This window comes from Lynx canadensis, chromosome E1 (assembly GCF_007474595.2).
Source record: "Lynx canadensis isolate LIC74 chromosome E1, mLynCan4.pri.v2, whole genome shotgun sequence".
Classification (NCBI taxonomy): domain Eukaryota; kingdom Metazoa; phylum Chordata; class Mammalia; order Carnivora; family Felidae; genus Lynx; species Lynx canadensis.
Window position 1 is genome coordinate 41,439,390 of NC_044316.2, and position 13,019 is coordinate 41,452,408.

General features: G+C 56.5%; 1 protein-coding gene across 1 annotated transcript; it reads right to left on the bottom strand.

Annotated features, from left to right (window-relative positions):
• Positions 1-5,981: 5,981 nt before the first annotated feature.
• Positions 5,982-7,225, bottom strand: PYY (peptide YY). The gene is made up of 4 exons (XM_030296000.1): positions 7,124-7,225; positions 6,593-6,780; positions 6,399-6,479; positions 5,982-6,230 (listed from the first exon to the last, which is right to left on the bottom strand). Exons 2-4 carry the CDS (start codon positions 6,778-6,780, stop codon positions 6,206-6,208), a joined length of 294 nt encoding a protein of 97 aa, XP_030151860.1. The 5' UTR covers positions 7,124-7,225; the 3' UTR covers positions 5,982-6,205.
• Between the last annotated feature and the right edge of the window lie 5,794 nt (positions 7,226-13,019).

The window sequence follows — 13,019 nt, forward strand, 5'->3', positions numbered from 1 at the left end:
GCGCGCTAGCGAGCTAGTGGGGGAGGGGCAGAGAGAGAGAATCCCAAGTAGGCTCCACACTGGCAGCGCGGAGCCCCAAGTGGGGCTCGAATTCACCACCCACCCTGGGATCATGACCCGAGCTGAAACCAAGAGTCTGACGCTTAACTGACCGAGCCATCCAGGCGCCCCTTGTTTTTCTCAATTCTGATTTCTGGTAACAAGAAGAACAATAATGCTTCACCGGACGACAGCTTACATCCCAAAAGCAAATTGGGAGGTGCGTCTGTTTGGGCAAGCCCTGGCCCTGGGGCCCACTTTGCAAAACGAGGGTGGCGAGGCGGCAGAGGCTGCGTTGTGCCACCAGGGGGCGCCAGGCTCCAACCCTAGTTCGGAGGGCCTGGCCTGAGTGGGATCACAGCCTGGTGGGACTGGGACCAGATCACAGCCTGGTGGGACCTGTTTGCCATTACCCCCGTCAGGACGGAGCCCCTTCGGACAGAGGGTAGATCTGGGGATTGACCTGAGTGCCAGAGCCATGTAGAGCTGTGTCTTGTGCCTACGAAATGACGTGTATTCCACCACGTCAACCGAACCTATAGCTTTCATTTTTCTCCTTTGCGAACAACAGATTCCCCTTCTGGGTCCTCTCCGGGGTGTTGGGGCAAAGAGAAAGAGGCTGTGGATGTGCTTTCTGAGCTGTCTGGCCACTTCCAGAACTGAGCTACGCTTCTCACTCGTCTTCATAGGCCCAAAGGCTGCTGTGGAGCCCTGCCTAGAGGAGGCCCCGAGTACTTCCCGGCAGGCAGACTGAAGGAAGATGAAAACCCCCCTCTCCGCCTGCCCACCCCCATGCCCTCTAGGACAGGGAGGATGGCCACTGGGCAGCGTTGGGGGTGGGGTGAGGGCTCAGCTGAAACTAGGCGAGGAACACCCCAGGAACACGTGGGGTCCCAGGGTGAGGCCGAGGGCACGGTGGCAAGCGGGATGGGGGGTCCCCACATAGGCGACAGGACCGCAAGGGCAGGAATTTGACAAGCCTCGCACCCTCCATGACCACCTGTCCCAAGGCTGCCTCCAAAGCGGCCTGGCCCAGCTCTTAGGCCAATGCCTCTTTCCCGCACTGGGTGGTCGCAGCAAAGTTGCGGAAAGGCGGCTGCCCCCAGATGCCAGGAACCCAGGAGGTCCCCTCTTCCCTGGAGAAACCCTTAGGCTGAAGATAGCTGTCACACACACACACACGCACACGCCTTGAGCCCGCTTCCATGCCCTCGAAATCAACTCAGGCCCGACTAGGGGCTCAGGTCACCCATTTGGAGCTTGGACTCTGCCCCCTACTTTTCTCCCCCCGGGAGACTCCAACTGCACCCAGGGCCCTGCAGCACAGAATTCAGTATTTTCCCCTCCCTGCCCACAGCACCTGCAAATATAAATCCTATCCTCGTCAGCCTAGATTTTTCCGAAAGCGGGGGCTGGATGGGGAAGGAGGGGGATTTTCCCTTAGGGTAGTTGGAAGGGAGAGTTGTCACAGCAGTTTGGAGAAGGGTTGGAAGTGGAGGAGAAGAGTGAAGGATAACAGAGGGTGTTAATAAGCCTGTGCCAGGCTGTGCCCAGCTGACCTGGGCTGTAGTTACTCCTCACGAGCTCCACCACCCACCAGCTGTGTGACCTTTGGCAAAGTACATAACCTCTCTGAGTCCCCTTAAAGTAGCGAACTGTCACTATTATCGTTCAAGGTGTAAGTCTCCCCGAATGACCGGTGAAGAAATGTGTGCAGGGAAATGAGATGACGAGGCCGAGGTCACACGGCTGCTAATGGCAGACGGGACGCGAATCCAGATCTTTCGTCTCTGAGGCCCCTGCACCAGCCGTGGGCTCCCTGCCGTTGAAGGAGTCGTGGGGGAGAGCCCCGTGTGACAGCTCAGATTCAGACTCTCAGGATTCCCACCTGCTTGATGAAGAGATGGACCCAGATGATTTCCAGACGGTGTTCAAAGGAGATCGTGTTTGTAACAGATAACACGAGTTGCCCCAATACTCACTCTCTCCTCTTTCCATCACAGAAGAGCTTGGGGGCGTTGGTGGTATAGTGACCAGGACAGCTGCCTTCCATAAAAGAGCCTGAGGGGCGCCTGGGTGGCTCAGTGGGTTGAGCGCCTGACTTCCGCTCAGGTCGTGATCTCATGAGTTGGTGAGTTCAAGCCCCACATCGGGCCCTGCCCTGACGGGGTAGAGCCTGCTTCGGATTCTCTGCACCCCCGCCCCCCGCCCCTAAAATAAACGCTAAACAAAAAAAAAAAATTTTAATAAAGATAATAATAAAAGAGCTTGAGCTGGGCACAGGGCCACCCAGCTAAAGACCTCTCTTGGGTTGCTCTCCCAGTGAGGTGGGGCCACGTGACTGTGTTAACCAAATGAGATGCGCGTTTACGTGTCTCTTGCTGCTCTGTTTCTAGGAGTGGGCGTGGGGTCCCAAGGCAGATTGTAGCAAAAATGACCACAGAAATACCTCCTATCCCGTGTGTAGTTCTACAATGGGGTCCGTATCCCCTCTTCTCGAATGCGGGCGGGCCTGTGACCGCTTTGACCAACAGAGTTGGAAAGGTGATATGTGGCTTGTGAGGCCAGGTCATAAAAGACGGTCGTTTATGGGTTGAATGGTGTCCCCACCCCCAAATTCATGTGTCAAAATCCTAACTCCCGGTACCTCGGGATGCAACCTTATTTGGAAATAGGGTCATTGCAGATGTAACTAATTAAGGTGAGGTCAGACCGGAGCAGGGTGGACCCCTATTCTGTTGTGACTGCTGTGTTGTTGTTTTCTTCTAAATTTTTTTTAACATTTATTTATTTTTGAGAGACAGAGAAACAGAGTGTGAGTGGGGGAGGGGCCGGGAGAGAGGGAGACAGAGAATCCGAAGCAGGCTCCAGGCTCTGAGCTGTCAGCACAGAGCCCGACGCGGGGCTCAAACCCACGAACAGTGAGATCGTGACCTGAGCCAAAGTCAGACGCCCCACCGACTAAGCCACCGAGGCGCCCCAGCTGCTGTGTTTAAATAAAAGGGCGATTTGGACACAGAAACAGACGTGCAGAGAGGGAAGACGAGGTGAAGAAATAGAGAAACTGTCTACAAGCCACGGAGAGAGGCCGGGAACAGACCCTTCCTTCACAGCCCTGCCAAAGCCTTGGTTCCAGACTTCCCAGCTCCAGAACTGCTGGGAAACCACCAGGTTTGTGGTCTTTTGTCACAGCAGCCCCAGGAATCCCCAGTCACTGGATCCTCCTCGATCCTCCTGGAGCACTCACCCTGGGGGAGCCAGCTACCGTGTAGGTCCCACTCCCCCATCAATATCGTGCAGGTGCAGGGTCAGCAGACCCAGCCGAGCCCCCAGCCAGCAGCCAGCAGTGGCCACGCGAGGAAGCCTTCTTGGGCGTCAGCCACGGGGGTGCCCTCACCCGACCGCAGCCCCAGCCAGCCTCTGACTGTCACTGCGTGAAACATTCCAAGTGGCAGGTGCCGAGCGGAGCCCTTTCCAAGCCTGACCCACAAAAGCATGAGTGAAATGAAAAGGTTGAGACTGCTTAGTCTGAGGGTCACTGTGACACAGCATAGAGACAGCACGCCTGCACTTCCCCTTTCCCTCCCTTCCCACTGACTGGAACACAGAGGGGGTGAGGGGCCATCTTCAGTCATGTAGAGGAGGGCATTGGGATGCCACAAAATAGGACCCTGGGCTTCGGGATGTCCTCGGGGAAGGGAGCTGCTGACTCCCCAGATGCCACTTAAATTTTATATAAAAGAGAAAGAAACTTCTGGGGCGCCCGGGTGGCTCAGTTAGTTAAGCGGCCAACTTCAGCTCGGGTCATGATCTCACGGTTCGTGAGTTCGAGCCCCGCGTCGGGCTCTGGGCTAACAGCTCGGAGCCTGGAGCCTGCGTCGGATTCTGTGTCTCCCTCCCTCTCTGCCCACCCCCCCCGCCCCTGTTCATACTTTCTCTCTCTCTCTCTCTCTCTCTCTCAAAAATTAATAAAACAGTAAAATTTTTTTTAAAAAAAGAGGAAAGAAAATTCTGTCTTGTTCAAGCCACTGCTGATTCTCCCTCTATTTAAAAAGCCAAATCAATATTCTAGCAATACGGTGTGCGTAAGACAAATAGCTCGGTGCTAGAGCACATAAGTGCTTCCTTCATAAGGTAGCTATTATTGTCACCATTCATATCACATCTAAGGCCCCTCCGGCTGCCACATGGGTGGGGTCTGGTTAATCCACCGGCTCAATACTCCAAGGGAACAGGTGCACCCCTGTCACTGGCGGTCAACCAGACGTGTCAGACTGAAACGGTCTGTGGTCGCACATAATTCACAGCAGGGGTCTCTTCCCTCAGCCTCAAACTGACCGCCAGGCAGGCCGCCAGCCAGGCGACCATGGACACCGATGCAGGCACGCACCGTCCCACTCCTCTGACAACACAGAATGAACCAAAGCTCATGGCAGCCATTCTGTGTTCCCACCCCTCCTCTCCTGGTGCGGAGGGAGTGGGATGGGAGGAGAGAAGAGGGGGGCAAAATGACACGGGAAGCGGCTAGCGGCTAGTGACAGGGCAGTAGGGAGACGGAACCAGAGACGCTAACTCTACCCCCGAGAAATCAGGAGAGGCTTCTGGGAGGAGGTGAATACTACCCTGAAGCTGATTTCCAGACCTTTCCTTGCAGGCAGGACAGTGGCCTGGACAAAGGCTTGGAGCATCTGAGTCCGCATCGCTTGCGATGTGCACCAGGCCCCGGGCCTGCCTTCACTTCACCCTTCCGGCTCCACTCGAGGTAGCAGCACGGAAGAGGAGAGAGTCAGAGCCCCGGCCCCCTAGGATCTTCTCTCCTCCCATAGCCACCTAAGTGCAAATAGTCCTGCGAGACCCCTACCTCCGAAGTGACGCACGCAGCCTTCCCGACCTTCTGACCCTCTCTGGGTCTGGGGTTTGGGCTTCAATCCAATGCTCCGCCACACCCCCACCCCCAGCTCCCTGCCTTGGGCTTGTCCGTGTCCTGCTGCCCCAGAGGCCCAGGTGAGAACCCACAGATGGAGGAGGCTGTGTTTGAGCGGGCAGACATAGGCCTGTCCTTCAGGGGTTCCTCAGACTTAGCAGGGAGACCGGGCACAGCAACATGGACAGAACAGAGCAGCGGCCATGAGAGCTGGGCTGCCTCAGAGGGAAGTGTGCAGATCAGGGACAATCAGGAAGGCTTCCTGGACGAAAGGGGCTGGGAAGGAAGGGTATCAGGGAAGATCAGCCTGCAGGCAAGCTCTGGGATTCTTCTGTCATCCGTACAGAGTGGTCAGGGACTTGGGTCAGACTCCAGTTCAGACGTCCCAAGCGCCTTCAGCCTTCAGTGTCCAGTCTAGAGAAGGGCGGGGTGGGGGGCAGCACTGGAGGGTGTCCCCATAGCCTTGTCACTAGGAAAGCAGTTAGTGACTTAGCCATGGAGTGGGAATTCAGCAACGTGGGGGAGGGCACTGCTAAGGGAAGGGCACCCTCCACACTCCCACTGCCCCTTGTGCCCAGGGAATGGGAGATGTGAGAAATGACCCCTCCCCCTAGCACACATACACCCACCTCAACCCCGCCCCCTGCCCCATGACTTCCTCCACAGTCCCATCTTGGATCCCATCTCTGCTCCCAGCCACTCTCCTAGGCTGCCTCGCCGGCTCCCTTCCACCCCAGCCCCCATCCTGTCCCAGCTCTCCTTCCGGCTCCTCCCTGCCCCTTGTCAGGAACTTTCAACCTGCCCCACTTCCAACCCAACAGGAGAGTGGCACCGAGGCCCCTCGCTTGGGCCACAGTGTCTTCTCTTAGCTCAGAGCCCAGGGGAGCTCCCAGCCCTGTCCTGGGAAGTCTTTTGTCTGGGGCGCCCAGTCTTCTCCGATCCTTCCACCCTCCCCTCCCCCCCACCCCGGATGCCACCTCCACGAAGGAGAAGGGAAAGGAAATACGCACACATTCCGTTTCAGTGAAATTTGCTCTTTATTTGGGGACCAGGGAAAGACCACACACAGCCCTCCAGCCCAGGGGCCGGGGGCACGGAGAAATGGGATGAAGACCCCATCCAGCACCCCCACCCCCTCCCAGGCACAGTAGGCAGCGAGAGGAACCCAGGTTCCGGGGTCGGGAGCACACATGCAAACGAGGTCGGTGCAGTCGGCGTGTCTCCCAGGAGGCCTTGGGGTCGTCACCACATGTACGCGCCTTCTGGCCTGTAGGACGGAAAGGAAAGGAATCGCCCAGAGCCGGCCTCGGATCCAGGCGTGAAAACGCCAGGTGGTGGGGCCAGGGTGGGGGCTCCGTGGGGCCGCACATCCCAGACCGAGCACTAGGGGACAAGACGGGTGGCCGGGGGGGGGGGGAGGAGGGGGGGCTTTTACCGTGACTTGACCTGGCGGTCCTCGCCGTCGGGGAAGAGCAGTTTCGAGAGGACCGCTTCCGGGCTGTCGCGTTTCCCGTACCTGGGGGCGGGGTCGGAGGGGGCGGGGTCAGGCGCGGGCACGCCCCCGGGCGAAGGGGGAGGAGGGGGCGGGAGCCCCAGGGACCCGGCTCGGAGGCCGGCGCACGCGCTCACCGCTGCCGAGTGACCAGGTTGAGGTAGTGGCGCAGCGACGCGTAGTAGCGGCTCAGCTCCTCCGGCGACGCGTCTTCGCCGGGAGCCTCGGGTTTGGCGGGGTAGGCGTGGACCAGCGCCCCCAGGCAGGCGAGCAGGGCCAGCAGCACTGTGGCCACGGCGGGCCACGGCCGGCGCACGGTCACCATCTGGAGAGGGGGCAGTGGGTCGTGGGCCATCCCCCGCCTCGACACCCGACGGCGGGAGGCGGCCTGCCGTCGGGGCCCACGTTTCCCGGCCTGTGCAGGACCGCCGACGGACCGAGGCTCAGCTGCTGACTCGCCGTGTGTTCTGCGGCACTGCCCCATCTGTGCCTCAGTTTCCCTGTCAGGGAGGCATAAGCCCTGCCGGCCTCCCCAACCCCCGCCCGTGCTAGAGATAAAGGGCTATGCTGGCCACTCAGCCCCAGTTTCCACCATCCCAGCCTCAGTTTCCCCACAAAATAGCCCGGGTTCCCCGGCAACAGGCCATTCCTGGTCCCGGGCCACTCACGGCGACAGTTCTGGAAGCGGAGATGAGCAGGTGGAAGGCGAGAGGAGTCCCAAGGGCTGGACTGCTGCAGGTCGGGCTGTGGCCTCCTCCTCTGCTCAGCGCTTTCCCTGCGGGGCTTATATCCCCGGCCTGGGAAGGGAGGGGGAGTCCGAGGAGGGGGGGGGGAGCTCGAGGCGTGGGGAGGGCCCTTCCTCCTCCTTGCCTCCACCCCTGCCAGACCGCTGAGCTTCCACCCAGACAGTGCGTGATGTCTCCACCTTGTAGGAGATGAGGGGGCAGGCACCAGGCTCAAACTCAGACTCTGGACAGAGCCTGAGCCCCATCTTCACCCCACAGCCCCCCAACAGCAGGTGTAGCCTCCTGAGGAGGTGAAGCGTTTGTATCTAGACTCCTGGGGCAGCCCCTAAGGCCAGGGATGAGATTGTATCTTCCCTAGCCTGCCCATGGGTGGGAATAAGGGACACAGACTGGACCCTTGACCTCCAGCCAGTGGGACCTGTGACCATTCCGTGGAAAAGGCAACCTCGCTCAGCAATACCTTGGAGAGGGGCTGAGGAGTGGCAGGATCTGTGGGGAAAGCCTCTTTCTACTGGAGGTGGGGTAGGAGCCATGACCATGACTCTTGACCTTTATGATCCTGGAGGAGAGGCCTCTCTGGACACCCCACCATGTCCCTTCTCTGTGAAAGAGTTGGGAAGAGTTGAGAGGAGGCAGAGGCCAGTCCCCCCCAGAAGCAGCTGAGTCTGACACCTGCACATCCAGCCTGACACACACAGACACCCCCCCCCCGCCCCGGCCCAAGCAGGCCTGGCACAGAGATCCCCTCCAAAGCAGTTCACCCCTTCCCCATCCAGGTGTTACCCAGGCTCTGCTGTCTTCTCAGGTTGAGTGATGCCCATGCACGTGCCACTCTCCCCAGCCCGTTGCCGTCTCCACCGGGGTCTGAGGCCGAGATCCTCACCCAGGGCCTTTGAAAGAAAGAGGAAGGGCCCACTGTTTATCAGGCACCTACTGTGCACTGGGCAGAACAGGATTTCAGCGCGACGACACAATGAGCTGAGTTTATCCCCGTTTTTACAGATGAGGAAACTGAAGCTCTGAGAGAGGAGGGAACCCAGGATGCAAACAAGAGGAAAGGGCTGGGGCAGGGCCCTCTCGGCCGAGGGGCGGAAAGGCTCACTACCTGGAATGATCAACCACAGGGCTCAGAAGGTGGGCATGGGGGAAGGGGAGGGGAGGCTAATTTGGGGGCCTGCTCCCCTTTCGGAGAGGCCAGCCGCATCGGACCTACGTGCCCCCATTGGAAAAAGGGGGTTGTTGGGGAGTCTCTCCATAAAGCCCTTCCCAGGTCTCCCCTCCCCCATCTGGCCAGAGCCCCCAGAGCTTCCCTCTGTCCCATCGGCCCCTGAGGGCAGGAGGGGCCATCTTGGTTGTGGGCCAGCCCCTCCGCCCTCTAGGACAGATGGCCGTGGGTGTTATTTTTAGAGCTCTCTCAAGGTGGAGAGTCTAAGGCTCCCTCAATCATCTTTTTACAGGTTCAATCACCTGCACTCTCCGGAAATGGCTCCTTATCAACTAGTCAGGCCCCATGGGCCCCCGCACACCCTAAGAAAGGCCAGGGCAGCACGCTGAGTGTGGAGGCGGAAGAGGGCATAGACCCCATACTCAGAGGGAGGAGAAAAATCATTCACCCCAAGGGCAGGTCTTGGCCCTGTTCTCCAGGAACCCCAGTCTCAGAGGAGAGTCATAGCCATACCCTTGGGGATCCCCAGTCCGAGGGGAGGGGAGCAGCAGTATCACTGGGGAGCCCCAAACCAAGGGAGGAGGCACTCCACGATCCACGTAGAGCCCCAGTCCGGAGAGTTCCCAGGACACAGGGACAGGGAGGAAAACAGAGGGATAAGCCTGGGTCCAGTTGGGGGAGCGGACAGCAAAAATAAAAGAACACTCTTCCAGATGGCCATGGAAAGAAAGAGGCAGGTGCTCACCCTTGGGATGGAAAGGACAGCCAGGGGGGCTGGTTATGGCAGCTGTAACCCAGGGGTCAGAGCCTGGACAAGACCCTACGGGCTAAAGGGGACAAGATATCTGAGAGTATGGGGGTTGGGGACACAGCGGCACCAGCTGGGGTGGTGACAGGGGTTTTCTAGTGTACTGATCCCAGGCAGAGAGAGATGATAGGGATTGTGAAATGCCCAAAGGGAAATGGTGGCCTTCCTGGAACCTTCTCACGCCTTCAGGAATATGGAGTCTGAGAATAGGTGGGAGCGGAGGAGAAACAGAGGAGCCAGAAGGCACTGGGGAAGGCCCGGATTCAGGGTACCACCCCTAAAGAAGTCGCTTCCCTCTTTACGTTTAGAGTGAAAGAGAGAGGGACCTGAGAAGGTCCCTCAGGGCGCACCGGGAGCCAGCCTCCCACACCACACAAACCTCCCTCCGTCTCGCCCCGCCCTCTGATTCCACTTCCCAATTACAGGGCAAGCCGATTGGTTCATTAATCACCACCTCCTCATTGAAGAGTTTATTAACTTGTTCATTAGTGGGGAGGATGTCTCAGCCCTCGATCAATAGGCTCAGTTACCCCCCCACCCACCCACACACCCGCCACCATCATTGACCCATGACTCAGTTGCTATTAGACATGTCTGAGAGGTGGGGGGACTGATATTCATAAAAGGAGAAACTACAAATAATGGTTATTGTAGACTTGTGGCCAGCATCTGCCTCCAACCTCTCCTCAAAGGGTAGCGGGGGCAGAATCACTGGGGTTGCCTTGATCCCCGTTCCCAGAATACCTAGCAAGGCCACTCCAGGGATCAGGGAGGCCAGGAACTTGGACCCCAGCTGAGCAGTCCCCTTACCCAGTGGGCTCAAGGGTCACTCATCAAGATAAGATGACCCGTGCCATGCATCCCCAGAGGCTTAGCATTCTGTACCCCACCGCACCACGCACCCACCGTCCCCCACTTTCCCCCACACAAAGGCTCTCTGTGATATACCATGTCCTGGGCAGTGCTAGACCACTGCCTTCCACCCTCAGCAAGACCTCAGGCCCAAGGTCCTAGGGACAGCAAGTTGCCACGCAGTAAGAGAGAGTCAATCCTCATTCAACAAGCCCTTATTAAGCCCCTCCTCAGTGGCAGGCACCATGAAGAGCACAGAGGACAGAGCAGTGAACCAAAAGGCAAAATCCTTGCCCTAATGGAACTTACTTACATTCTAGAGGCGGGAAATACAAAATCAGTAAATAAACAAGAAAGCATGGAGCATGTCTGATTATGAGAGGTGCTATAGGAAGAAGTCAGGGTAAGGGGGATAAAGAGTCCTGGGGTGTACAGGGCTTACTTTATGTTGGGGGGTTAGGGAAGGCCTCACCTATAAGATGGCATTTGAAGGAATGCCTACCTTCTTTCTACCTTGGGAAGAATGTTCCAGGTGGGGGAAAGAGCAAGTGCAAAGGCCCTGAGGTAGGAGTGTTCTTGGCAGTTTGAGGAGGGCAAGGAGGCCCATGTGGCTGGAGTGCAGTGAGCAGTGGGGCTGTTAGAAGGAGAGATCAGGGACGCAGGAGGGGACTGGATTATGTAGGGCCTTGTTGCCTGCTATGAGGACTCTGGCTTTTGCTCAGAATGACATGAGAGCTTCAGTCCAAGGAGTGACATGGTGCGACTTAGGTGCTTTTTTTTTTTTAAGATTTTATTTTACCTTTTAAGTAATCCCTGCACCCAATGTGGGTCTCCGACCCACAACCCTGAGACCAAGAGTCACACACTCCACCCACTGAGCCAGCCAGGCACCCCCTGACTTGGGTTTTGAAGAAGCATCCTGGCTGCTGTATTGAGAATAGACTGGAGGGCAAGGTCAGAAGCAGAAAGGCCTTGGGGCTCCTGGGTGGCTCAGTTGGTTAAGCGTCTGAGTCTTGGTTTGGGCTCAGGTCATGATCTCGAGGTTCGTGAATTTGAGCCCCACATTGGGCTCTGCGCTGACAGTGCAGAACCTGCTTGGAATTCTCTCTTCCCCTCTCTCTCTCTGTCCCTCCTCTGCTTGCTCTCTCTCTCAAAATAAATAAATAAACTTTAAACAGGGGCGGGGGCGCATTGCCTGGGTAGCTCAGTCGGTTAAGCATCTAACTTCAGCTCAGGTCATGATCTCACGGATTGGGAGTTCAAGCCCACGTCAGGCTCTGTGCTGACAGCTCAGAGCCTGGAGCCTGCTTCGGATTCTGTGTCTCCCTCTCTCTCTGCCCCTCCCCCGCTCGCACTCTGTCTCTCAAAAAAAAAAATTAAAACATTTTAAAGAAGAAGAAGAAAGAAAAGAAGAAGGAGGAGGGGGGGGAGGGGGGAGGGGGGGGAGGAGGAGAGAAAACAGGGAAGCCAGTCAAGAACCTGCTGCAATAATCCAGCTATGACTCAATGGTGTCACGGATGCACACACACACACACACACACACACATACACTCCCCATAGGTGTACATTCCCCATGACTTGCAATTATGTCCGGACAGTGCTGACAACCTTTCATCTAGCCAAGAAAGTCCCCTGGAGGAGACAGCAGAAAATCAATGGGTGCCAACAGTAGCTAGGCAGTGGACCTGTCCGCTCTCTGATTTTTAAGGCTCCTCATTTATTAGTCCATGTGAAACTCTCCGTGTCACCTTGATGACTAGCCGTAGCCCAGGAAAACATTGGCTACCATGATGGTGCTTATCGAAATGCAAGCTTGTTCGTTTTGTCACAAGTGTAAATGTCCTGTTGCCTAAAAACACTCTGGCTCTCGGCCAGAGTCAAGGCGTGAAGCTGTCACATCTTGGATTCTGGTTATATCTAGGGGGTGGGTTGGGGAGGTAGTAAAGGCAAGAAAGAAAGGATTTTCACTTCTTACGACAGGAGTGCTCCTAGGAGACCTTCCCTTACCCAGAGTTGTTGGTCCTTCTATAAAACGCAGCGACAGATGCCTGTGGCATGGTGGATTCCCAAGACCCAGGCTTCTCTCTGGAACAGGTATCAGCAAAGTCTCTCTGTAAAGGATCAAACAGTAAATATTTTAGTCTCTGTTCAGCGGTTCAACTTGGCTACTGTAGCACAAAGGCGGCCATAAAACTATGCAAAAGAAACGAGCGGGCGTGGCTGTGCTCCAATGACACTTTATGTGTGGATATTAAAGATTGAATTTCACGTCATTTTCACGTCATGAAATATTCTTCGATTGTTTTTTCCAACCGTCTAAAATGTAAAAGCATCCATTGTGAGACCATTTGTACTCAGGACGTAACCGAAACAGACCCGCGGGACCACGGTTTGCCGACCCCGTGGTCTCAAAAAGCAGGTACTTCAGTTGCCCCCACCCCGGGGTTGAGTTGCTTGTTTACCAAGACTCGGCTGGATCTCGAGCCTCTTTCAGCCAGGTATACTTGTCACTGTAATCCTATAATCACATAATCCTATTACCGTGTAATTCAATTAAATATTACACAAACTAATGAAATGTGATGCGCTCACTTGAAAGAGTCGCTTCCTTGAAAACTAAGTTGGGGGCTTTGAAAAGGCTGAACGGAGAATTGCTGAAATGTTGAATTAGGCTCCGGCCGCTGCCCAGAAGGCCTGTGCACACCCCCCCTCCCACCGCATAAATGCTCCTGTTCCTGGGGAGGAGCCCCCGGCCTGAGTCCGGAACGTCTCGGGGACCTACAGTCACAGGAGGCCTGTGCTGCTGGTACAGAAACGCGGGTCCTGAAAGTGACGTGATTCTGGGAAGAAGCAATTCTAACCCAGGCTGTTTGAGACTTTGTGACTCTGGATGTCTCACGTGGTGCCACCCAGGAAATGGCTGTTGAATCAGTGAACGAGTGGGAATATTAAGTTAAAATATTGGTGCAGCTGCCTGAACAGAGACCAAATA